The 26,502-nt window shown below is 39.1% G+C and overlaps 1 protein-coding gene across 50 annotated transcripts in view; it reads left to right on the forward strand.

Annotated features, from left to right (window-relative positions):
• LOC100710285 (von Willebrand factor A domain-containing protein 5A) overlaps positions 1–25,915 on the forward strand; it is a 40,981-nt gene extending 15,066 nt beyond the window's left edge. For 2 of the 50 annotated variants that reach the window (XM_019367394.2, XM_019367414.2), the window contains exons 10-42: positions 1,028–1,107; positions 1,198–1,312; positions 1,452–1,610; positions 1,696–1,799; positions 6,244–6,464; positions 6,784–6,828; positions 7,921–7,956; positions 8,460–8,489; positions 8,796–8,837; positions 8,981–9,016; positions 11,029–11,058; positions 17,449–17,478; positions 18,532–18,570; positions 19,308–19,346; positions 19,442–19,480; positions 19,576–19,614; positions 19,710–19,748; positions 19,844–19,882; positions 19,978–20,016; positions 20,112–20,150; positions 20,246–20,284; positions 20,380–20,418; positions 20,514–20,552; positions 20,648–20,686; positions 20,782–20,820; positions 20,916–20,954; positions 21,050–21,088; positions 21,184–21,222; positions 21,318–21,356; positions 21,853–22,005; positions 24,065–24,210; positions 24,589–24,712; positions 24,846–25,914. In XM_019367394.2, coding sequence (XP_019222939.1) covers positions 1,028–1,107; positions 1,198–1,312; positions 1,452–1,610; positions 1,696–1,799; positions 6,244–6,464; positions 6,784–6,828; positions 7,921–7,956; positions 8,460–8,489; positions 8,796–8,837; positions 8,981–9,016; positions 11,029–11,058; positions 17,449–17,478; positions 18,532–18,570; positions 19,308–19,346; positions 19,442–19,480; positions 19,576–19,614; positions 19,710–19,748; positions 19,844–19,882; positions 19,978–20,016; positions 20,112–20,150; positions 20,246–20,284; positions 20,380–20,418; positions 20,514–20,552; positions 20,648–20,686; positions 20,782–20,820; positions 20,916–20,954; positions 21,050–21,088; positions 21,184–21,222; positions 21,318–21,356; positions 21,853–22,005; positions 24,065–24,210; positions 24,589–24,712; positions 24,846–24,925 — 2,094 coding nt within the window. In that variant the 3' untranslated portion in view covers positions 24,926–25,914. Of the gene's footprint in view, positions 1–1,027; positions 1,108–1,197; positions 1,313–1,451; positions 1,611–1,695; positions 1,800–6,243; positions 6,465–6,783; positions 6,829–7,920; positions 7,957–8,459; positions 8,490–8,795; positions 8,838–8,980; positions 9,017–11,028; positions 11,059–17,448; positions 17,479–18,531; positions 18,571–19,307; positions 19,347–19,441; positions 19,481–19,575; positions 19,615–19,709; positions 19,749–19,843; positions 19,883–19,977; positions 20,017–20,111; positions 20,151–20,245; positions 20,285–20,379; positions 20,419–20,513; positions 20,553–20,647; positions 20,687–20,781; positions 20,821–20,915; positions 20,955–21,049; positions 21,089–21,183; positions 21,223–21,317; positions 21,357–21,852; positions 22,006–24,064; positions 24,211–24,588; positions 24,713–24,845 lie in introns of all 50 variants that reach the window. The other 48 variants (XM_019367403.2, XM_019367399.2, XM_019367396.2 and 45 more) reach the window with 48 other exon arrangements.
• Positions 25,916–26,502: the final 587 nt, after the last annotated feature.

The raw sequence follows: 26,502 nt of genomic DNA on the forward strand, positions 1-26,502 counted from the left end.
TCAGCACTTTTTCCTTCTAGGCAAGTCTAAGGACCGTCTCTTTTACATCAAACTGAAGGAAATTAATGATTATAGATCTCGGTGTTGCATCTAGCTTGGGCTTACATGTTGAGGCTCTATGTGCTCGAGGGACATACCTTCAGGCAAAGGCAGTTCTTTCTTGAGCAGATTTTGTAAAAAGGTAATTACTGACTCGCCCTCTGAGTCCTTGGGTACCCCATAAATATGGATGTTGTTCCTCCTGGATCTGCTCTCCAAGTAAATAACCTTTTCTCGAAGCTCATGTTGTCTTTCCAAAAAAGTGAGTAAGGCCTCGTTTGTCACCACGCCACTCTCCTCCATCTCAGCTATACGTCCTTCTGCCTTGGCAATGGCCTTACCCTGTGACTGCTGTGTAGCCACACATTCAAATACCTTTTGGTTTAGTTTCTGATTGAACGTCGCCAACTCATCTGCCAGTTTTCTGCCAATGTCTTCCGTGACTTCTGAGAGTGATTCTTGAACTTTATCTTAAAACTGCCAGGCTCCTTGGACACTTTTGCGATCTCCCGGAGGATGACGCAATCTCCTCCAGACTCAGCTAGCGCTGTCTCATGGCTAGGTAGCAAGCAGTCGCCATCTTCTTTGTTATGTGGTTCCATTCTTTTTTTGGTCTTTGCCCACTCAGTCATCGCCTGGTTAGTAATTTTCTGTCCTAATGTGGATTTCCCCTTTTTCATCCCTTTTTAAATACTCTGGTACTGTTACTTTCGAGTCTGGGGGCTGTAATTTAGTTCAGTTGGATTGGAGCTCAGTAACTATGCATCCATTGTACAGCCAATTTATTTTTATGTGACTTTTTTGTAAGCTTGTGAGTGTAATCCTTTTTCAGGCAATAGATTTTGTTTGAAGTTCACACTAACTGTACATTGTTCTTTGCGCATGATATAAAAATATTTGTGTTTCTGAAACCTAACTCAGCTCTCAGAACAAGCTGTGTGTTTCTGGGTTTGATGTTATGTCCTCATGTGCCAACTCTCCTTTTTAGCTGTTTGTCTTTACTGATGGAGAGGTGGGGAACACCAAAGAAGTGATAGATCTGGTGAAGAAGAATTCAGATTCTCACAGGTGAAACCACAAAAACACAACTATATCTACACAATTCCCAGAATGTCCAACATGTCCTCTGTGTACTCAAAGAGAACTGTTGTATTGCAGGTGTTTCTCTTTTGGGATTGGGGAAGGGGCCAGCTCTGCTCTCATCAATGGGATGGCCAAGGAAGGAGGAGGTCACCCTCAGTTCATCACAGGGACTGACAGGATGCAACCAAAAGTAAGACATTAAACACAATTGGAGGTCAAGTTAAACATTACAGCAGCAGCAGATACTTTTTTGAGATCAGACCTGCAGTGAGTAAAATGTCTGTTCCAGCTGTTTGTGTATATTTGGAGAGTCTTTCATTATTTTTCAGGTGATGCAGTCACTGCGATTTGCTCTGCAGCCGGCTGTGGTCGACATCTCAGTCACATGGGATTTACCAAAGGAAGTGTCCGTCACTGTCCTCTCTCCACCAATCACAACACTTTTCCAGGGTCAGAGGTCACTGATTTATGCCCAGCTCACTGGACAGGTAGGAGCAGCAGCCTCTCATGTTGTTGTTTAGGTATTTGATGACAGTAATTAACGTGACTTCTAACACTGTAATTCTGTGTCAGAGCTCAGAGGCAGCAGAGGGCTGTGTGACGCTGAAGTACAGCCTGGCAGGTCATCGCTCTAAGAAGAAGCTACACTTCAGTCTCAGACCTGCAGAGGACACTGGGTAAAACTTGTTTTGATATAAACAACAATATTCTGTGGACCATGACCTTAGACACATGTTTAAAGTAGCAAATTATGAGACATATGACACAACCTATTAAAATATGTTGTGGTCATATAAGATGTTAACTGTGCAACATCATGCATGCACAGATTTCATGCTATAAATCTACAGTTTCTTTATTACAGCATGTTTTAAGTGCATGTTTTAATACAGATTCTCTCCTGGGTGAAAGCTTTTATATGTGTAGCTTACACGTACCTCCCTAAAACCACTGAATGAAGCATTAACTGTGCGTCACATTGTCACAGGAATGTCTTGCTATGTTCATGTATTCAGTTCGTAATTTAGAAAATGTATAAAATGTTTTAATACATGATTATTCTTTGCTGCTAAGATTTTTATAAACAGGTACACATCAACAATCACTTTTAAGTCAATAAAATGATTTTGATTTTAATCTGTTGAAAGACTAAAGTGATTTCCATGTCTTCTTTATTACGCACTGTAACTTCAATACGTTGAAACCAAGCACACCATTGTTTTTCTTGTGACATTACCAATAAGTTTGATGTGTCACATGGCCCTCTTCCTATTGAAAAAACAAAAGTTGTATCCAAGATGGCCGACTTCTAAATGGCCGCCATGGTCACCACCCATCTTGAGGAGTTTGCCCCCTCAAATATACTAATGTGCCACAAACAGGACTTTAATATCACCAACCATTCCCATTTTATTACGGTGTATCCATATAAATGGCCCACCCTGTACAATGTTATTGTGGACAAGAAAGGACCTGGCATGACCCAGATGTTTATGCAGACTTTTATTATACGTGTGTGCACTTTGCAGCGCTGAGCTCTCTGCTGTCCACTCTCTGCTGCCAAGTCCTCCCACTGCAGCAGCTCCAATTGTATCTCCCCTCTCTGGCCCTGCCCACTACTGAAATAGGGAAGGCATGATTAAATGATGCTTGCCGGCTGTGAAGACCAGCCTCCCCTGACACCACACCCTGAACTCTCTGCACCACTCCTCCCCTGCCGTCAACTACACCACGCCACACACCCCCACTGCCCAACTTATAAAGGGGAGCCTTCCGGCCTAGCCTAGCCTACTCATGCCCGACCCCCCACGCGCAGGAGACGAAATCAGCCATGACTATCTGCGCCCCCGGCAATTTCAACTTAAAAGGCTGGAGGGCCAGATAGCACCATGTGATCCGGGCATTAGCATCCATTGCAGCGGGGTGTGACCAAACAGAGGGTGAAAGCAAGGCCAGGAGGTAATAACGGAGGGAGTCAACTGCCCACCGGATGACAAGGCACTCTTTCTCCATGGTGCTTTACCTAGCCTCCCACTCCAACAGTTTGCGGCTGATGTACACCACTGGGCAGGCAACCCCCCTTATCTGGCTGAGCTGGGACAAAACGGCCCCCCGCACCAGAACCAAAAGTGAGGGAGACGTTAGGTGGGTGGAGCAGAGGTTTCCCATAGAGAGTCCTCTTCACCAGTGCATTGCTCCGCCTACTGGACCAGATCTTGGGTGAGAGTCAGGTCAGGTCCGCAAAGTTAGGCACAAACCGGCAGTAGTAACCAGCCACTCACAACAACCACCTCACTTCTTTTTTTGTCTTGGGATGGGAATAGCAGCTGTTTTATCTATCTGTGGATGCACCTGCCTGCCCCTCAAGTGGTACCCCAAATACTGTACCTCCCTCCATCCAACCAACAGTTTTTTGGGTTGGCTGTGAGTCCCGCCTGCCTCAGGGACGCCAGGACTGTGGTCACCCGCCGCACAAGCACCACTCAGGTGTCTCTATGGATGATAACATTGTCCAGGTGGTCAGCAGGATATGCAGCTTGTGGATACATCACGTGGTCAATGAGGCGCTGGAAAGTGGCTGGGATTCTGTACAAGCTGAAGTGTGACAAACAAGTACAAACCTTATGTAGTGGGGAAGGCTGTTTTTCCTTAGACTCTGCAGACAAGGGAATCTGCAAGTAGGCCTTGGTTATTCTAGTGTCGTAAAAAAAAAAGAGCAGTGCCCAACTGGTACAGGAGCAAGTTGACCCAGGGAATGAGATAAACATCAAACAGTGAGACCTTGTTCACCTTACAGTAGTCAACACAGAACTGTATAGACACATCTTTCTTAACTACAAGAAGTATGGGGCTACAACACGCGCTGTGTAATTCCACCCAGCTTTTAGCATTTCAGCCAATTACTTTTGCATAATTTGTCTCATGTGCTCAGGCAACCTGTAGGGCTGTGAACGCAATGAAGGGAGGTGGGAATGGTGGAATTTGACACCTCCGGACCCAACTCACCAACGCACTTTCCTTAACTAGACTCACCATAGAAGCAGTTTTATCCTCTCTCCATGCTTTCAGGAGGTTGAGGTAATATACCTGTGTGGCTCCTCCCCTGTCCAACCGTTCCACCTCATAGTCAACGTCCCCCACTCGCCGTGTAACCACAAAGGGTCCGTGCCACTTGGTGAGCAACTTTACAAGCAGTTTGTCTTTGAGTCCAGTCCCTCTGATGACCTCCCCAACATGTGCACCTTTGCTCTCAGTTCCAGGACGTAATGAATCTTGTTTTTGCAGGGCTTGGACCTTCCTTTTAAGTTTCCTTTAATCGGGTCCAACACCCCCCATGGCTTTCTGCCAAACAGTAATTCAAAGAGAGAAAATCCTGTGAAGGCCTGGGGCACCTCCTGCACTGCAAACAACAGAGGGTATAACCAGTGATCCCAGTTGCGTTCATCCTCATGAATGAACTTCAAATTGTTATTCAGCTGCTCCACCAACTCATCAGTCTGATGGTGGAAGATCCTGGTCCGGAAAGATTTATTGCCCAATAATTCGTACAACTCTTTTAGTGTGCGATATGAATGACGTGCCTGGGTCAATCAATATCTCTTTCAAGATGCCAACTTGGGAGACGACCTGAAACAGTGCCTGGGCCACACTGGTACTCAGCGGCACGGCTTCCTGCATAATCCACCAGAACTAACACAACATGCTCTCCGGTGAAATGGGTTCCATGCCAATGCACTCAAATGGACCCTCTATTAATGGCAATGGCCACAAAGCCAGCTGGCTGTTTTGGAATGGTCAGCTGGTTAACCAGGTGACACTCCGGGGAGGACATGCCCCAGCAGGGCACGTTCGCCCATATGCCTGGCCAGTGAAATCGAGCCATTATTCGATCCAGAGTTTTGTCATATCCCATGTGACCGGCCATTGGGTTGTAAAGACACACCTGGAAAATCTTCCATGGAGGGAAATGCTGGAGGCAGCGGTGCCTCCCAAGAAGGCCCTGCTATCTTCTCCTCCCCAGAGTCATCGTTGGACCCGGAGTCACCGCTGAGCGCAGTGCACACCATGCATGTCCATATCGGCTGCGAATGCTCCTCGAAACACACCATTAACTGACTTAACCCGGATCAGTCTGTTCCCAAGATTAAGGGGTGCGTCAGGCGCAAACTATGCATTTTCACTTTGTATCTAATTTCCGCTGAAACCAAGCAATATTTATGAATGCCGCCATGCATGCACCTAACCTCCAGCCACTCTGTCTCCAGCAATGCTGCCGGGGCAATCATGGCTTGGTGGAACAGGGTCTGCATACAGACCAAATGTATCCCCTTGGCACCTTACCAGTAGGCGGTACATCTGTCCTGGACCCGGACCATTCTTCGTGGGGCCGGGATAGGTCAGTTAGCCACTACTGGTTGCAGCCGCTCCAGTGGATATTCCAGCCATGCTGCCAGGTGGTCCTCATTCAGCGTCACCACAGCCTCAAGGCTCACCGCCGGTGGCAACGGACCCACTCCACTGTCCCGACTGGCAGCCGAATCTCCCGCGGTCTGAGATCAGGCTGTAGCCATTTGGCTGTGGCATTGTGCAGCCACCTGGCATACGTGAAGGGTCGTACCTCTGGCCCCATCCGACCATCCCAGAAGTGGTGCTGATGGTCCTGGGGAGAGAGCCCTAACCGGTTCATGATGGCTCTCCACAAATCTGGGAAAGATTTCCCTCACTGTTGTTTCGGCACCACTTGTAGACAAGAAAGGACCTGGCATGACCCAGATATTTTTCCCAGACTTTTATTATTATTATGTTCACTTCCACACTTTATAGTGCCCACTGCTCAGCTCTCCAACCTCTGGTCTCTGCTATCAGCTCCTCCAGCTGCAGCAGTTCTGAACGGATCTACCCTCTCTGGCCTCGGCTGCTACTGAAATAGGTAAAGCATGATTAGATGATGCTCGCCAGCTGCGAAGGCCAGCCTCTCCTGACACCACACTTTGAATCCACTGCTCCATTCCTACCCTGCAGCCAAGACACCAACCACATTCAGCCACAGTTATAAAAAAAACATTTAATTCACAGGTAAACAAATGTAGTATCTTTGTGTGTGTTACTTTTTGTCTGCAGATTAACAGTCCACAGGTTGGGTGCTCGGACTCTGATTCGCTCCCTGGAGATGGAGGATAGAGAGCTCAGAGGACAACAAGATGGAGGAGTGAAGGAGAAGGTGGTACAGCTCAGTGTCCAATCAGGAGTGAGCAGTTGTTTCACTGCTTTCATTGCTGTCAACAGAGATAACGGCAGGGTGATTCAAGGACCCATGAAGCACAAAAATATTCCAACACCCAGTGAGTTTAATTTAAAAGCAAAAGAAAACTCAGCTCTGAAGAAAAAGATAGCTGAACTTGAATGAAGTGTGTGTAATGACAGCTTTAATTGCAGAATATTAGAGTCGATTCAAGAAACTAATAAACAAACCTTAAAAAAAACAAAAAAACAGTTAGGTAGTAGGTGGTTTCCAAGGTGGTCTCCACATATCAGAAATGACCAGGAAGTAAAAAGCTGAAAGAAAGTACGTTTAATAGAATAAATCAAATAAATCACATCTTTGCATTCCTTTCTGTCCTGTCCTGACATCATACCCCCCCCCCCCCTTTTATCTTAAAGTGACATCGGCTATTAGACCAGCATTGTGTGGACATGCTGGGGGAAGTAAGTACAAAGCTGAATGACTGGCACTGAAAAGCATGTGTGTGCATGGACGTTTGCGGCATACCTGAGGTTTAACACATTTATACATGCAGCTAAGTGAATGAAAGCGCAGTGATAATGTTCAGAGCAGAATGGCACAGGAGAGTCATAATATTGTAAAAATCAGCAATCAGAAGGTTTTTCTGTTTTATTTTGAATATGAAGAGTATTAGAAAAATCATTATTACATTTAGTACTACTTGTAATCCAAAAGCAAAAAATAAAAGTGTCAGTCACAGGTCTCAAGATGTAGGTGTGGAAGAGTGGAAAAAGTATATGATATATATTATAAGAGAAGAAGAAAAAGAGTGACAATACAGCAAATAGGATAGTGAGAGACTTGATGGGGGGGGGGGTCAGGGGTTCCAGGGGTCCACGGGATGCGTCAGGGGAAACAGGATCTTCAGTCTCACACACAGCTCCACACGCTCCACTGCCAATGCACTTGCTCCTCACTGGGACATCTTCCTCCTCCCACACGCCAGACTTAAACAACCAACAATCAAGCACAGGTTCCGGGAAATGGGTTTCAGGATGGATCCAGGAAATCTATATACAAGCACGAGATATTCAGTACCAAGGAAAGCACAAAGAAAACTCAGAATTATGCAAACCCAGGATTACACTGATGTGTGTTACCCAATAGTCCAGCAATGAGAAGCTCAGAGCCACTGCCTTAAAGTGGCTGGCAAATAGGATGATGAACCAAAGGTGAGAAATTACTTGCAGCTGCGAGGACCAAAGGCCGGAGCCCGTGGTCCAGGCAGAGCGTTGCGAGTGAGAAGGAGAAAGAGAGAGAAAAACAAAACACCTGTAGCCACACTGGGCCGACCCAGCAGACACTGAGACCATGATACACTGTGTATAAAATATTTGCACTTGTTGTGATTTATGGTGTGAAAATATACCAAATATACAATATGAATGAAAAATATTACTTCAACTGCTTGTTGTGAGTCATAGTACAAAGCTCAGCAACCAGTAATTTAGTTAATACTGATTTGTTGCTGATTTTGACATATTTTCGTTTGTCTTTATATTTTCTCTTCTTAGCTGACATGTGGGATGACTCCATAGAAGATCTAGAGGGTAAGTAAAGCAGTGCTTATTAATTTTTCTATTATTTTTTCCGCAATGTTATGGAAATCACTGCATGGTTTCTATCCTGCAGGGTGTACCCCACCTTGTGCTCTGTGACAACTGAGATAGGCTCCAGTCCCATAAAGACCATGAATTAGATGAGAAATATATGTAATAGAAGAATCTGTAATCAAAGTAAACCAAGTTTAAGATTTTACACCAGGTTGTCTTTTTTTGTACTCAGTTGATATTACTGTCCACAGCTTCATAAGGTTGTTACCTGTTACTGTTTTAAGTTTAGTCAAGGCTGACTAATTGTGTGTAAAAATGTTTACTCATGTAACATTTTATTATTATAAGAACTATATTACTCTGTATAATTTACTCTGTATAAATTTTAAAATGCTTGTTGTAAGTCATGGTAAGAAGCTCAGCCACCAAAAATTTAGTAAATACTGATTGTTTGCTGATGTTGACATATTTTGACATATGTTTGTTTTTTCTCTTCTAAGAGGACATGTGCTATAACTGTTTAGATGAGAGTAAGTAAAACAGTGCTTATTAGTTTTTTTTTCTGTTTTGTACAACACTACCAAAGACCTCACAAGTAATCTGGAGAATCTGAGTTCTGCGTTTGAACCTAAAGTTTAGTGAATGCTGACCAGTTGTGTGCAAAAATGTTTACTTATGTGGCATTTTATCAATATAACAACTATATTACTCTGTAGAAGTTTTAAAATGCTTGTTGTGAGTCATAGTAAGAAGCTCAGCAACCAATAATTTAGTAAATACTGATCATTTGCTGACGTTGACATATTTTGACTTATGTTTGTTTTTTCTCTTCAAAGTGGACTATGGTGCGTGCAATAACTCTTTTGGCTCGCTAGTGTGTAAGTAAAACAGTGCTTATTAGTTTTTTTCTTTTCTTTTTTGTTTTTTTACAACACTACCGAACCGCAAACATAATCTGGAGAATCTGAGGTCTCCCTTTGAACCTGAAGTTTAGTGAATGCTTTCTATTTTCTCTTTTTAGCCGACATCTGGGATGACTCCATGGAAGATTTAGAGGGTAAGTAAATCAGTGCTTATTATTGGTTCTCCAGTGTCATGGAAATCACTGCATGATTTCTGTCCTGCAGGGCAGGGCCATGCAGAGATGCTTGAAGGGGCGTGTGCTCAAATTTTAAAAAATGTATATATAAAAATATATATTCTGTTTTTATATATATATATTTTTTTCTCTTCTAAGAGGACTATGCTATGTGCTATAGCTGTTTACATGATCTAGAGGATAAGTATAACTGTGCTTATTACTTTTGTTCTGTTTTGTGCAACACTACCAAAGACCTCAAAGTAATCTGGAGAGTCTGAGGTTGCCCTTTGAACCTGAACCTGGTTTTCATGGTAAATAAGATGTCATGTGTTATTAAAAATAAATTAATAAATAACATAAGCAACACATCTGAAGAAATTTGGAACAGGACAATAAAAATCTGGGATAGTAAGTTTACTGACAAGAAACAGTTGCCACTGGTTTAGCTTATTGGGTTGATCAGGTAATCCCTAAGGATCATTTCTGCAACTAACTGGATAAATTGGCAACAGGTCAACAACATGACCAGGTACAAAAAGAGCATCTTGAAAAGGCAGTTTATTGGAAGTAAAAATAGCAGGCATGTTTCTCAGCATAAACTTTTGAAGACTCACTACACACAACTCGCTCGCTGACTTAGTGGGAGCCCTGAGCTTGTATCCCTCCTACGAGCCTGTCCCATCTAGGGATGACGGAAGACAATCACACCCAAAATGTGTTACTTATGTCCAGTTTATCTGGTTTTTGGTCACTGTCACTGCAGAAAATCTCACTTCACAAAGATAGGATGTCGTAAATTGAAGCAAGGCATTCTGTGCTTTTTTTTTTGGCAGTCGCTGAATACTCTGCCTTGATCTTAATCCAGAACACTGACAGAGTTGTTGTCTGAAACATATTTTCATGTCCACCATCATTTTCAGCTCCAGCAGTTGATCTTCTTCTTGCATGGACAGGCTTGATTCACCTGGGAAGTATCGCTTGAACTCTTTTAAAAGTCTTCTTTTAAGAACTCTGGCCAATGATCTTCCTTCAGATAGCCAGCTTACTTCTGTGTGTACGAGAAGTTGTTTGTGCTCTACATTCATCTTATTAAAAAGATGCTCGAACAGACACGGGCATTTGCTTTGATGAAGTTAATTACTTTAATGACATCGTTATATAGTCTGTTAAGTTCAGGTAACATTTTTCAGCAAGCCACATTTCCCTGTGAACGACACGGTGTGTAGACTCACATTCAGGTGCAACCAAGTTTACTGCAAATGTCCTTAGTGGTAGGAAGGATCAGATCATGACCGATTTCTGTTTATGTTTATGTTTCTTCACCATACCAATGCCATTAGCCACTAGGTATGATGCTCTCAGTGCACTTGCTTATTTTGAGGTGGTGGCCATTAGCAATTGCTTCTGTCCGTCTTGTTCATGCTTTGTCTTTTCCAAAAACTCCAAAGGCTTGTTGTCCAATGCAGGTTGCATGGTCTTCATGTGCCAAAGCAGTTTTGAAAGCTTCATAGCCTCATTTGGTAGCATGTCACCACATATTATGCAAGGTGGGCTTAGTGCATGAAAATCACCTGTAGCATTAAACACATATTTCATGTAGGAATCCCGATGTTGTCTATTAAATGCAGCTTTGTTTTTCTTGGAAGTTTAAGTCTCTTGTCCTGTCTCCTCATTGGGCGCTTTCCAAATAAGCTCCCCAAAGACATTTGTTTGTTACTCATTTTTGACATTTTTGATGTCATGTGGCTGAGATAAGCATTTTTTCAAAATAAAAGATCTTTCAAACTCTGATAATCAATAAAATAGGTTTTTGGTCAGTCTTTCTGAATGCCCAGTACCAAATGACCGGTCCTTAACCCACTATCCTTCCCACATAGCAGACAGGTCTGGCCCGGATCTGGTTTCAAGCCTGCACTGCTGGCTGACATGCTGATTGTTTGCTGATGTTGACATATTTTGACTTTTGTTTGTTTTTTCTCCCTGCGAAGGCGACATGTGCTATGACTGTTTAGATGAGGGTAAGTAAAACAGTGCTTATTAGTTGTTTTTCTGTTTTGTACAACAGCCTCAAACGTAATGTGGAGAATCATGTGACTGATGCAAGTCAGATTCTTTTATTTAGCAAAATTGTGATTAATAGTTAAATGTTATTGTCCAGGGGCACAGGCAGGACTCCACACAAACAGACACATTTTTTAAAAGCCCCAAGAAATGGGCACATCAAAGTAAAGCAAGTTTAAGATTTTACATTTTATTTGTACTCAGTTGATGTTATTGTACACAGCTTCATAAGGTTGTTGCATGGAATTGTTTTTTATTTTAGTGATGACTGACCAATTGTGTATAAAAATGTGGCATTTTGTCATTATAACAACTGTATTACTTTGTATAATTTACTCTGTATAGGTTTTAAAATGCTTGTTTTTAGTCATGGTAAGAAGCTCAGCCACCAAAAATTTAGTAAATACTGATTGTTTGCTGATGTTGACATATTTTGATTTATGTTTGTTTTTTCCTCTTTTAAGAGGACATGTGCTGTGACTGTTTAGATCAGCGGTCCCCAATCTGTTTTGCGCCATGGACCGCTTTAATGTTAGACAATATTTTCACGGACCGGCCTTTAAGGTGTCGTGGATAAATGCAACAAAATAAAATGATACGACCATGACAAAAACTGTGGTATTTTGTAAATATAATAATAAACGCGAATTCACTGTGTAATTGTGAACTTTATTAGCAGCGTCCTGAAATGTGCTAATAACATTGAGAGTAATTATCCTCCTCGCTGCCACTTAATGCTCTCTGGTCACTATGGTAATGCGTAAATATTTCTTTCAAAATAAGACACACAACTACAACATGGGAAAAGACCCAGGGAAACCGAGTTAATGAAAACTATAAATGTCACACCCAAGCCTCAACAGTGGCCCGGTACAAAACGATTCACGGACCGGTACCGGTCCATGGCCTGGGTGTTGGGGATCGCTGGTTTAGATGATCTAGACGGGCAAGTATAACAGTGCTTATTATTTTTTTTCTGTTTTGTACAACGCTACTGAAGACCTCAGAAGTAATCTGGGGAATCTGAGGTCTCCCTTTGAACCTGAACCTGGTAAATACAACTGACAAGAAACAGTTGCCACTGGTTTTTAGCTTACTGGGTTGAGCAGGCAATCCCTAGGGTTCATTTCTGCAACTAACTTGATAAAATGGCAACAGGTCAGCGACATGACCAGGTATAAAAAAAGAGCATCTTGGAGAGGCAGAAATTCTTGAAAGTCAAAATGGGCAGAGGTTACCAATCTGTAAAAAACTCTGTATACAAGTTGTGCAACAATATCTGAATAATGTTTCTCAGAATAAAGTTGTTAAAACTTTGAATAGCTCATCAGGTGTACATAGTGTAACCCACTCCTGGTTAAGTACACCTCACTCTAGGTTCCGGGAGGAGTTTGACATGAGTGCGAATAATCATAACACACAGGAATTTCAGTTAACTGTGACTTCAGCTTTCAACAGGTAACAGTATCACAACAAAAATAACAACCAGGGCCCTTTACAAAATAAAGTAAAAATAAAATGCAATGTCCTTAATTATTGGAATTTCCCCTTTGAAGGTATTTTGGTAGGTTGCAACCTTATATTACAGTTTGTTCCTCAGAGTTTTATAGAGGGTCAGTCAAGTCAAAGCACAGATCAGGTGAGGGAATGATCTGCAATGCAGTAGCGGTTTTTGATATGGGCGGTTGCCCAGGGCGCCATCGTGGTGGGGGACGGCATCATGGGCATCGCCAAAAAAAAAAAAAATTTGCTCGTACTCATGCTGCCCCGACGTCATCCTAGCGCATATTGGGAATAGCATAGGCACCTATCGGTTTTCTATCGCCCATTTGCTGGGAGTAAGGGCGCCATCCGTTTGTGAGGTCCGCCTGCTGCTTGCGGCACAGGGAGGAGAGGGCGGGGCGGCTCGGGATTCTCTGGCTGGCTGGAGCAGCATCTAATAACCAACTCGCAAAATAAAATAAAATAAAAATAAACCAAAAAACACGAAAAGACCAGACATTATGATACAGACTTATAATTTGTACCGATGTTTTTTCGAAATTCTATATGGGAAAAGTGAGCGTGGAGCCCTCGGTGCGCCTGCTTGCTGCTGAAGTCAAAGTAAACTTTATTGTCATCTCCGCTACATACAGTCCAGTATATAGAGGGAAAGACAACGAGGCTCCAGTTACAGCAGTGCAAGCAAACAAACAATAAATATAAGAAGAGTAAAAAATAAATATACACTTTAGGACTAGGGGTAAAAGGATCAATAACAATTTAAAATTTACAGTTTGATGACTTAAAGTCTCACACACAACCCGCCAGAGGGAGTGTTCGCCCAGGGCGCCAAACAGGCTAGGACCGCCACTCCTGCAGCAACTCACAAGTCTAGAGAAGTTTCACATGTTGTGTATTTATAGTCTAGAGTGCACTCTTTTTGTCTGTTCACTGCTGCCATTCGGGATGACTGGTGGAATCCTACCAGAAATCAGATAAACCAATGGCCGTCTGACTGGTTGTGCTGGATCCTAGAGATCACACTGGGAGGCTTGCCATCATTGGAATCACTGGTCTTTCCTCATGGAGCCCATAGCTCACTGACAGACCTGACCAAGACACGTGGAACAAAGTTAATTTAGCCGCCACCTCTGCTGACCTCGACAGCTCTGCCTAACATTCACCTCACTATTGAGATATTAGGGAATAACTTCTCAACACTTTAACAACTTTTACGAAGCTTTGCTTCCGTAACAGAGGTAGTTTCTGCTGCTAAACAAGATAGTGTCATCTTTTTCTTTTTCCTTCAAATGGCTGGTAACAACACGCCATAGTAACACACAACTTCCAGTAAATCTTCAAAATAAAACCTCCTGCTAGGCACAGCAGGAGTGTGGAACTAAAACACATTTTTTCACATTATCACTTCTTGTGACAATAAAATAAAACAAATAAAAGTTCAATTCTATAACTAAACGAATCACTAAATCACTTACAAACCTTATCTTATTTTAACCCATTTCTCCAGCTGGGTTACAATAGTGTCAAAAGATTCTGAGAATGTATAGAAATCTCCCTGTGTGGGAGATAAGGTCAGAAATCAGTACTGTATGCCCCTGATCTTTGGGCCATCAGGTGACACTGCATTAAAAACAGGCGTGATTCTCTCAGGGCTCAGGAACACTTTCAGAAATCACTGTCTTTTAACTCAGTTTTCCATGCCATCCTCAAATTCAGGTTAAAGTTCTATCATGCAAAAAAGAAGCCATATTGTCATGGTCCTGAGTCTGGAGGCCCTGTGTTAGTGTTTTCAGTTTCTCTCCTTCCCGTCTCGTCATGTCTGATTAGTCTCAGCTGTCTCAGCTCTCTCATCTCCACGCCATCTGCCTGTGTAGACCTTGGCACATATTTTGTGTCCCTGGTGAATAACACAAAGGAATTGTTAGATTGCAGCTACTTTTGTACAATATATTTGGGCTTGCTCTCCATTAAATAATTAGTGTCTGATCTTAAGAATTACCCTACTAGGAATTTTCTGAAATTTCAAACCAAATTACTATTATCACAATCACATGTGTACATATTTCTGAATTCTGTACTTTACAAACTTTCCTAGGGCTAGATATTAAGTCCCTTATTTAGACCGTCCCAAGTGGATGAGGCTTCGGGGATTTTAAACTCTTTGATGCCTCCTCAGGGGTGTAGAATTGAGCATCTCTGTCTTCATCCACTTGATGTGTAATGAAATAACACTGAATAAACCAACACATCTTTGTAGCAGAAGTTACTATATTTTTATTTGCACATTTCAAAACAGCTTTTGCAGTACATTTTTTTTTTATATCCCCATTTGCAATGGTAGTCATTAACAGAAGCAGCAAATCAAGCAAGCTGAGTTGTTACATCTGCAGTGATATTTTGAAGTCTGAAAACCTATACACCTTGAACACTGCAGTGGAAGAAACACCATGAGTACCTGTCATAAGTTTGGATATACCTCCTTATACAGTACAAGGATTTTACTGGTTATTTTTTGCCATAGTGTACAACAATACTGAAGACCTCAAATGAATGAAATAAAAATAGGATTATGATACAGAAGAAAGTTTGCCTTTCTTAAATTTTCAAATGAGTTTGCCTTGATTACAGCTTTGCACACTGCAGCTCTGCATCATAGAGGGTCTCAGGAACAATGTATGATCTGAGCATTAGCGGCAGATGAGGACACTTTGTTGAAAATACATATCACAGTAATTGAATGCTCCCATCAAGTTTAGTAACATGTGGAGAAGTGGCTTTCCATACTAGGCAAAAGTAAATTGTCACAAGCTGAACAGCTGCACTGTTTTGACATATTAAACAGTTTAATAACCTTGCTAGTATAGGTTCATTGTTGATCCATGGTAAGAAGTTCAGTTGTAATGTCTTTGCCTCCAATCTTTTATTTTTTTTTTTTAAACCTGAAAATGTTTTCCTTACTGTTACGTCCCCACGATGAAGGTCTAGGGGTGTGTGTGTGGGGACTGGTAACAAATGGGTCCAGAACAGAACGAAAGGAGACCAGACAGAGGTGTTCAGTAAATAAAATAGTTTTTATTATAGATAAACTTAACATAAAGAGCCGGCAACGCCGTTTTACCAATAACACTAGAAAAAGAAAAAGGTTGCAACAACAAAGAACACAACAACCAAACAAAAAACTCCACACCACGAGGACGCACTTCCAGGGGCCCACAAGCTCACCCTGTCACTAGCAGCAGCTAGCTTTACTGCTGCAGAGGCCCACAAGCCCACACTACTCACATGTAGCAGCTACACTGCACACTGCTTCCACAACTCCACACCACAGGCAGGACAATCTAGAACACAAAACAGAGACACCAGAGAAAACCACCCACCTACATCCAGTTCATCCCCAGCTTATATGACCTCAGAGAGGTGATTGCTGACTGGGCCCAGGTGGTAAATGAGGCCAATGAGCAGCAGCTGTGTCCTGGGGAGAGAGAAGAGCAAGAGAGAGACAGAGGGGTGGAGCAAGAGAGGAAGAGGCAGAGAGAAAACACCACACCCACACAACAGTAGTTTCAGGAGGCCCTGCTAGGGCCGTAACACTTACCTGCCATAGTTTCTGAGTGTTCCACACCAGGTTCTGATGGTAAGAAAAAAGCTAAATAGAATAGAAACACAAATGTGTGTTTTACTGTAAATATGGTAATTGCCAAACCAACACATTTCTGTGGGTTAATTGCTATTTATCATATTTGCAACTTTATTATGAAAAGTTGGGTGTTCTTGTGGTAAAAGGTTTATCTAATCATTTTTCTTACATAGTCATATGTATTTACCTGACCCCTTTTTATTTTTATTATAAGGTATTCCTTATCTCACCGATCACTGCCCCCTTACCCTATCCTTGAGTTACTTTCTGATAGTAAGTAAAAACAATAAAAATGCTAGCAGCCACCAGTGCTACCGTTTAGCCTCCTGGCAGTAAAATTTTTAGGTGGCACAAATTTCCTGGAAGTACAAATTTTAGAAGACATAATTACCAGGTCTTTTTTTTGTTTTTTAACCAGGTTAAAAGATGTAGTAAATACTATATATTATATTATAAGGTATCTTATATGGTATCTGCCAGACCAACACATTTCTGTGCCTTGTGCGATGTTCAACATATTTGCAACCTATCCATTCATCCTATAGGTAAAGGTAGGGACGTAGATCAACTGATAAATTGGGAACTTTGCTTTCATGCACAGCTCTCTCTTTACAACAACAGAGCAATGCAGCATCCACGTCACACCAGCCGTGTTGCCAATCCATATGTCGATGTCCCTTTCCCTTCTTCCCTCACTCATGAAAAAGACCCTTAAACGACACTCAATCTCATGCACTATCCCACGGTCCTTCCCCACCAGTGAAGATTATCCCACAGTGCTTCAATAATGTTGAGGCCTCTAAGGAGGCCAAACCATAATAAAGCCATGTTCCATTGTGTGTTTTTTCTATTATGGAAGACTTTACTGCATTTCCAGTGTGTTTGAGATCTAACTTATACTGAAAAATGAAGCCATTGCCAATCAGATGCTTTCCAGATGGTATTGTATGCTAATTCAAAATCTGATAGTAGTTTAATATGTTCATAATTCCTTCAATTTTTACAAGATCTCAAACACCACTGACTGAAATACAGGGTGTTGACCAGAACATGTTAAGGCACACCATGGTGAGCAAAGCGTTCTGAACTGACAAACCTTGTGTGTTGGTAACAAGCACACAAGCCAATGATTTAGTTCATTGTTTGCTGATTTCAGCATTTTTTAACTTTAGTTGTTTTTTTTCCTGTGTTTTTTTTTTTTTTACAGAGTACATAAACTATGTTTCTTCCCCTACGAGTAAGTTCATTGTTATTTAATATTTTCTACTGTCTCCTATTCGTCCTTGTGTTGACTTTGACTTGGTTTGTAAAGGGAAATTACAGATTAAATGGAATTAGAAATGCGCAAATGTGTGGTTCCTATAAACTCATTAAATATCTTAAAACATTGAAAGAAAACTTTATTATTTATTTTATTTTATTTATTTATTTGCCAATTTTAAAACAGGCTTTTGTCTAAAGCTGTCATGATTTTTGCACCCAGCATTTTATGTTTTTGGACTTCTGAGTTCTGTTTATCATGTTTAGTTTGACTCCTAGGTTACTGGTCACCTTTGTGTTTTTCCTTTGTATTTATACCCGATTAGTGATGTTTGTTCATAATTTAGTTTTTAGGTGTCCTTAGTTTAGCTCTTCATCTTCCTTGTGTGTATCATGAAGTCTCAGTCTGTGATGTTTCCATTTTATTTTGGTAACCTTTGTCTTTTGTGTTCTATATTCGGTTTCATTTCCCCACGCATTGTTTGAAGTTATCAGCCTTGCTTCCCACCTCTTCCCTCTTCCTTGATTATCTAGTATGTATTTAATGTCTCTGTCTCCCTATGTTCAGTGTCATGCATCTGCATGCCCATGCAGTTTTCATTGCTAACTTTATGGACTTAGTGACGTAAAAGGCCCTTTTTGTTTTGCCACTTCATCTTCAATAAGACTTTTTTCAAACCAACGCAGTCACATTATTAAATTTTGCAGTGTCACTAATAAAACAACTGTTAGAAATATAAATTAACTCTTTTGTTTTTTTACAACAACTAGTTTATATTGCTCTTTAGACATAGAGCATAGACTTTGATGATTATTTAAATTTAATTAGCATCCAACTTTGTGCAACATTTTTGTACAAATCCCCAAATTAAAGCCAAATGTCTGTCTGTACACTGTGGTAGTCCATAGTGACAAAACTACAAAAATTATCTGTGTTAAACAAATTATGGATCTAATTATTTAGTTTATACTATTTATTTATATTCCTGTAATGTCTCTTTGTTTTTTGTTTTTTACTTGTATTGCTTAGGTATCCAAGAGGCATCTACTGTGCCACAACAATCTGATGGTAAATAAAAACTGTCTGTCTGTATTTTCCCAATTAAATGTCTGTGGAGACTCCAGTGAAATCACAGCTGAAATTCTGTAACAGGAGACATTTTCAACTCGTCATATGTCCTAAACCCTAACCCCTAGAGATATGAGCCTGGTGCCAATATATCTTCAGACACTCGTGACGCTCACTGTGAAAGAAGTTTTTTTGATAGCTTTTACCGTTTTCCCATGAATTACGTTTGTTTCAGGGTAAGAAATCTGTCCTACTCTCAGATTTCAAACTCTGGAAATGAAGCCGTTTTTTCGCTCATCATATCTCCTAGATGGATTTTCCTAGGGACCTGAAACCATTGCCTTGATTGTTCACCAAAGCCTGCTGATTCTTACAGTGAATGAATGATATCGTTAGCCTGAGTACTTTTCGAGTTACAGAATGTTTTGTAACAGCAAGAAACGACCGTTTTTGCCTCTCATCAGACACTACAAATTTAGAGGCCTGTTTAGGTCACTGGGAGGAGCCCAGCTTTAGCTCACTGAGTAGAGAAGGCATTCTGACACCAGAAGACACTGGTTTGAATCCTACCTGTGGCAGTATGTTTTCAGCAGACAGTACTGCTTTTTTTTTTGGGCTGTTTTCAGCAGACCATTTCAGGTACATAGCATACGCCTGGCATTTTCGCAGGAAATGCAACTTTTTCTAGTTAGAAGTGTTCTTCCGTTCAAGATTTTTTTTTTACTTGTATTGCTTAGGTACCCAAGAGGCATCTACTGTAACACAACAATCTGATAGTAAGTAAAAACTGTCTGTCTGTATTTTTAGATAATATAAAATATATTATTACAAGTGTTTTTCAATTGAAGATTTTTTAAATTGTGTTGATTAGGTACCCAAGAGGCATCTACTGTAACACAACAATCTGATAGTAAGTAAAAACTGCCTGTCTGTATTTTTATATAAGATAAAATATATTATTACAAGTGTTTTTCAATTGAAGATTTTTTAAATTGTGTTACTTAGGTACTCAAGAGGCATCTACTGTAACACAACAATCTGATAGTATGTAAAAACTGTCTGTCTGTATTTTTATATAATATAAAATATATTATTACAAGTGTTTTTAAATTGAAGATTTTTTAAATTGTGTTGATTAGGTACCCAAGAGGCATCTACTGTGACACAACAATCTGATAGTAAGTAAAAACTGTCTGTCTGTATTTTTAGATAATATAAAATATATTATTACAAGTGTTTTTAAATTGAAGATTTTTTAAATTGTGTTGATTAGGTACCCAAGAGGCATCTACTGTAACACAACAATCTGAGAGTAAGTAAAAACTGTCTGTCTGTATTTTTATATAATATAAAATATATTATTACAAGTGTTTTTAAATTGAAGATTTTTTATATTGTGTTACTTAGGTACCCAAGAGGCATCTACTGTAACACAACAATCTGATAGTAAGTAAAAACTGTCTGTCTGTATTTTTATATAATATAAAATATATTATTACAAGTGTTTTTCAATTGAAGATTTTTTAAATTGTGTTGATTAGGTACCCAAGAGGCATCTACTGTAACACAACAATCTGAGAGTAAGTAAAAACTGCCTGTCTGTATTTTTATATAAGATAAAATATATTATTACAAGTGTTTTTCAATTGAAGATTTTTTAAATTGTGTTACTTAGGTACTCAAGAGGCATCTACTGTAACACAACAATCTGATAGTAAGTAAAAACTGTCTGTCTGTATTTTTAGATAATATAAAATATATTATTACAAGTGTTTTTCAATTGAAGATTTTTTAAATTGTGTTACTTAGGTACTCAAGAGGCATCTACTGTAACACAACAATCTGATAGTATGTAAAAACTGTCTGTCTGTATTTTTATATAATATAAAATATATTATTACAAGTGTTTTTCAATTGAAGATTTTTTAAATTGTGTTACTTAGGTACCCAAGAGGCATCTACTGTAACACAACAATCTGAGAGTAAGTAAAAACTGCCTGTCTGTATTTTTATATAAGATAAAATATATTATTACAAGTGTTTTTCAATTGAAGATTTTTTAAATTGTGTTACTTAGGTACTCAAGAGGCATCTACTGTAACACAACAATCTGATAGTAAGTAAAAACTGTCTGTCTGTATTTTTATATAATATAAAATATATTATTACAAGTGTTTTTAAATTGAAGATTTTTTAAATCGTGTTGATTAGGTACCCAAGAGGCATCTACTGTAACACAACAATCTGAGAGTAAGTAAAAACTGTCTGTCTGTATTTTTATATAATATAAAATATATTATTACAAGTGTTTTTCAATTGAAGATTTTTTAAATTGTGTTACTTAGGTACCCAAGAGGCATCTACTGTGACACAACAATCTGAGAGTAAGTAAAAACTGTCTGTCTGTATTTTTATATAATATAAAATATATTATTACAAGTGTTTTTCAATTGAAGATTTTTTAAATTGTGTTACTTAGGTACCCAAGAGGCATCTACTGTAACACAACAATCTGAGAGTAAGTAAAAACTGTCTGACTGTATTTTTATATAATATAAAATATATTATTACAAGTGTTTTTCAATTGAAGATTTTTTAAATTGTGTTGCTTAGGTACCCAAGAGGCATCTACTGTAACACAACAATCTGATAGTAAGTAAAAACTGTCTGTCTGTATTTTTAGATAATATAAAATATATTATTACAAGTGTTTTTCAATTGAAGATTTTTTAAATTGTGTTACTTAGGTACCCAAGAGGCATCTACTGTAACACAACAATCTGAGAGTAAGTAAAAACTGTCTGTCTGTAATTTTAGATAATATAAAATATATTATTACAAGTGTTTTTAAATTGAAGATTTTTTAACTTGTGTCGCTTAGGTACCCACGAGGCATGCTCTCGAGCACTACAATCTGTAACATTATAATGTTGTCTGAATCCAATTTTTACATGATATTTTATTTATTAATCTACTAATTATAGACCCTAGCTGTGCAATGGCTATAAAAAAGACATGAAATAGTTCTACCCATAAATTGGTTAATGAATATTCTGTTGTCATTCTCTTGCATTATACAGAGAAACCATTGCACTGGGTGATATTTTGCTTAGTGGATTTAGAGCAGGATTTCATATTTTGCTTTGCAATATACTCATGAAAATGAGTTTCTGTTAGTCATAATAAATAAATGCATTACCAGAATGTTTAATTTGGCTTTGTTTTGTATTTTAGTAATTACTTGAGCATCATCAGATTCCTGTTTCTCTGCTCTCTCAACAGATTGTAGCTACAAACCTGCCAAAAATGTTGACAACATCACAAGAGTGTTCTCTCAGATGAAGAAGAAACTAGTTAAGTTCTGGAAATCTCGTGAAATGCCTTTGGAGGCTGATGATGCAGCTCCAAAATCTGTTCCCAAGAATAATATGCATTGTAAGTATATAGAAAAGCACAGCTATATAGGGGTGGGTTTAAAAAAATTCAGATTTTCCAATTCAAATAAATTCTAGCTTGAATAACGCGATATTAATTAATTAAATCCTGAATCAATTTTTATATATAAAAATATTTTGCCAAAAATGACAGAATCTCAGTTTAAAGCTCACAAAACTATTTCAACAACCACCAAACAGCTAAGACAACAAATGAGAGCAAGTAAACATAATCCACACAAAGCTGTAAACACAAAGCCCGGATGTACACAGATACGCCATCGGACATCTCACAGATTCTAATGCTGCAGGTTTTTCACTCTTTGACCAAAATTCACTAAACCAGCAGCAAAAGAAGATCAAAACTACGCTTCACATTTGATAAACATCACCATTAATTTCCTCTTTCTCTCTCTCAGTGTACTTAAAGAACAGTTCCCCATCTCAAATCTCTGTTTTCTGCATTTTTCGATTGCTTATTATGTACCAGAGTTCTATTGTGTACAGTGCTGTCGGCCACTGTTTTATTTTTCTATTTATTTTTTTAAATGACCCGAAAGCCTAATTTCTGCTGTTCAATAAAAAAAAGACATTTAAACTTTTTAAAATTATGCATAATTGCAAACGCTTAGATCTGTCTTTAATAAAACCTCTGTAAATTTGCTCTGCTTCACTTCAGCAGCATCATGTAATATTCACGTGTTGATTCATGGTTTTCTTCAGTTTTTGATCTACTGCAGAATATTTTTAAGGTTATCTGCTTTAAAAAGCCGTGTCAGGAAAATTTCCTTTGTGTTTTTCTGTGTTTTATCCTTACTTACTTTCACAAAAAGGCATCTGCTGTGATGCTCACACCTCTGGTGAAGTCAGTCATGAAGTGTCAGCTTTGTTTTTATACATGAATATAAAAATATTGATATGTACTAAAAAATGATCAGAATTATAAAATTTCTGACTGTCCTAGTCAAAATGAATTGAATTGAATCAAATCAAATCGAATCGAATTGATGATGATCAGTGACGATACCCAGCCCTACAGCCATACACATCAATCATTTACAATGTGTAAATGTATATGACAATCACTGAGAAAAAGCCTGTGACGAGCTCGTTGGACTGATTTTTAATCTTTGTTTTAACCTTTGTGATCATGTATAATACTAAAAGAAGGTATTTGTTAGCACTCATTAGTATAGGGATTTATGTTGGTATATGGGCATTTTACTTAATTTTTATATTATTAAGTGGTCATTTTGTGACAATGAATCTCAGGCCATGTTATAGAGTAGCATGAAAGTAATGTAAAATGCAATGCAAGAGTAATAGCATCCATTACTAATATTTTACATATACTGTTTTATATAGTATTTTTTGTTCTAGACAGCCAGTGAGCTCATTAAGGTGAATTGTTTTAATTCATTTCAAATCCATGTTAGTTATACAGTCCAAATTCCCAACAATGTAAAATCAAGACCCTACAACATTAGTCAAACAACCTCAATGATCAGACCATATAAACTGATTCTCACAAAAGTAATGAAATACAGTTATTGTAAAAGGAAACAATACTCTCTTTAAATCCTATGGTCAAAATAAATAAACTAAGAATTGATAATCAGCTAGAGTGTTCGCCTTTTTTTGTCAGTTTACTGGTCTGGAGCTTTCACGTGTGTGAACACAATGTGAACGAGGAACCCAATGATCTTAGAGAAGCAGTTGTTTGCTATTCATCAATCTAGCAATGGTTATAAGGTCAAACAATCTCTCAAACAGTTATCCATTCTAAAGTGAAAAAGGTCATTCAAAAGTGAAAAAACACTGAAAAGAGCTGCCAATCTTCCCACAAGTTGATCTGAAATTCACCTTAAGGTCAAACCACACAATGCTTAGAGAAACAACAAGACACCCAAGAGCTACATCTCAGACTCCATGGTCCTCACTTATGATGTGGTGGTTTATCCATTTAATTATTTTGTAAACTATTTTATGTCTTCTCATCTGGTGTCTTAATCAGATCAGTCAAGTCAGATTATAATTTCATTTTTGCACTTTTTTTTCAGCTTCTGTGCCCGAGCAGCCACCCAGAGACCCTTTGCTGCACTTAGTCTCACTCCAGGAGGCGTCTGGCTGCTGGCTGCTTGATCCAGCTCTGGCTGCTGCACTGGGAAAGACTTGTGAGAAGTTGGAAAAATCAAAGCCTGCACTGGTGGGTTGCTGTTAAGTCAAATCATAACAAAAAACCTAGAATGTAATTTATTTTATTTTTTTAAATAATCAAATTGTTCAATTTAAAAGAAAATGCCTAATGTAGCTGAAAAATGTAACTACAATATGAAATAAAACTAATGAAAATGAAGTCAAACTAAAAATAGGTCTGCCCATCTGCATAAAAAACATGTCATACATAAAACTTCAGAGCAAAACATAACTGATACTTACACTCTTGAGTACCCACTGAACTGCACTGAAGTCTGATATTATCCAGAAATCATCCAGCAGCAGAAGTATTTTCCATGAAGATGAAGTTGTTCTGAACTACTTTTTCTACCTGTTTCACGTTAATGACTTTGATTTGATGAATTAGGTCACTAAGGAAGTTTGGGCCACCATTCTGGCTCTGATCTGGCTTCATGGTTTCAAAATGGATGCAAAGGACGAGTGGGAGCTTCTTGCTATGAAGGCTGCCTCATGGATCCATGCTCAGAATGGTAATAACCCCGATAATAACTGCTCGTTTTTTTTATGTGTTAATTTATTTATTTATTTCCATTTGATACTAAAAACAACTGTTTTTCCTGCATCCAATACTATAATATTTTCATGTTTTGTTTTATTTTTAAGCACCTCGTGTGACAAAGTGTGTGGAAGCTGGAAATGTACTGTTGGGATGCAGTGTGAAGAAAGAAGCTCTGGGGCTGTGAAGAGTTTCTTAAAGTCATTTGCTTTTGGGATTGGCTTACAAGCAGTTCTGCTCCCCAGTGCTGTGCTATACATCTACCCTGTCATAATTGAATACTGTTAATATTTTATTTTTGTTTGTTTTGTGCTAATTTTGAAGAATTTAGTATTTTAATATATTGTCTACCAAAGCACTTTGTGAACAACTTTTAAATGTGCCATATGTGGATTTTTGAAATACTGTAAACTGCAGTGCACTGGATTTTAAGCTTGAAAGATGAAAACTAAAAAACTAACAGAACAAACACCAGCATGGTATTGTAAAGCTTTTCGTTTTGATTGATATCTTTCCACAATGCAACACAGTAACAACGTAAGAGTAACAAGGAGGATACTGTTGCTCACAAGTGGGAAGGACTGAAATATTGAAATACCACACCTGTGTTTCCAGTGTTGAAAGTTAAAAAACTTTAATATGTATTAAGATTTAAGATTTGAAATATTAATGCCAGAAAAGAGCTTGAATCAGTTGTACAGTAATGATGGAAGTCAAAATACAGTCACTTCTTCTAGACTATCCGATTTTATAACTATTCTTCACCATTTTAATATGAAATATTATTTTACATTGGAACCAGCAGCAGGCTGCACCATCAAACCAGTGATCCTGAATACAGAGACCAGCCACAACACTGACCTGCTGTTTTCTTTGAGCCAGGTCATCCTGCTCGGCTGTCCTGTTAAGTGCAGACAGGTTAGGTTCTGAATTCCTTGTGAAGTGTTGTTTCTGGAAAAAAAAGGCACTTAAAAGTCAATAGCAAATGATCAATAGAAACATGTAACAAATGACAACTATAAATACATCAAGGATTCATCATGATGACATCAGTGACAATTCAATTCATCCATCCATCCATCCATTTTCTTCCGCTTATCCGGGGCCGGGTCCCGGGGGAGCAGCCCAAGCAGAGAAGCCCAGACCTCCCTCTCCCCAGCCACCTCCTCCTCCTCCTGTCTGTCTCCCGAATCCAAACAGGAAGCTGGTTCCGTAGAAGGGCCTGAAAACTGAAGGCTCTCCCTCCCATTCTACTTTTAAATACTCTAGGAACAACAAGTAAGCCTGCAGTGTGAGAGCGAAGTGCTCTAATAGGGTGATATGGTACTACAAGGTCATTAAGATAAGATGGGGCCTGATTATTTAAGACCTTGTATGTGAGGAGCAGGATTTTCATTTCAATTCTGGATTTAACAGAAAGCCAATGAAGGGAAGCCAAAACAGGAGAAATATGCTCTCTCTTTCTAGTCCCTGTCAGTACTCTTGCTGCAACATTTTTGATTAATTGAAGGCTTTTCAGCGAGTTTTTAGGACTTCCTGATAATAAAGAATTACAGTAGTCCAGCCTGGAAGTAATAAATGCATGAACTAGTTTTTCAGCGTCACTCTGAGACAGGATATTTCTAATTTTAGAGATGTTGCGCAAATGGAAGAAAGCAGTCTTTCATATTTGTTTAATATGTGCGTTGAAGGACATGTCCTGGTCAAAAAAGACTCCAAGGTTCCTCATAGTGTTACTGGAGGCCAAGGTAATGCCATCCAGAG

Source organism: Oreochromis niloticus, linkage group LG14 (assembly GCF_001858045.2).
Source record: "Oreochromis niloticus isolate F11D_XX linkage group LG14, O_niloticus_UMD_NMBU, whole genome shotgun sequence".
NCBI lineage: Eukaryota > Metazoa > Chordata > Actinopteri > Cichliformes > Cichlidae > Oreochromis > Oreochromis niloticus.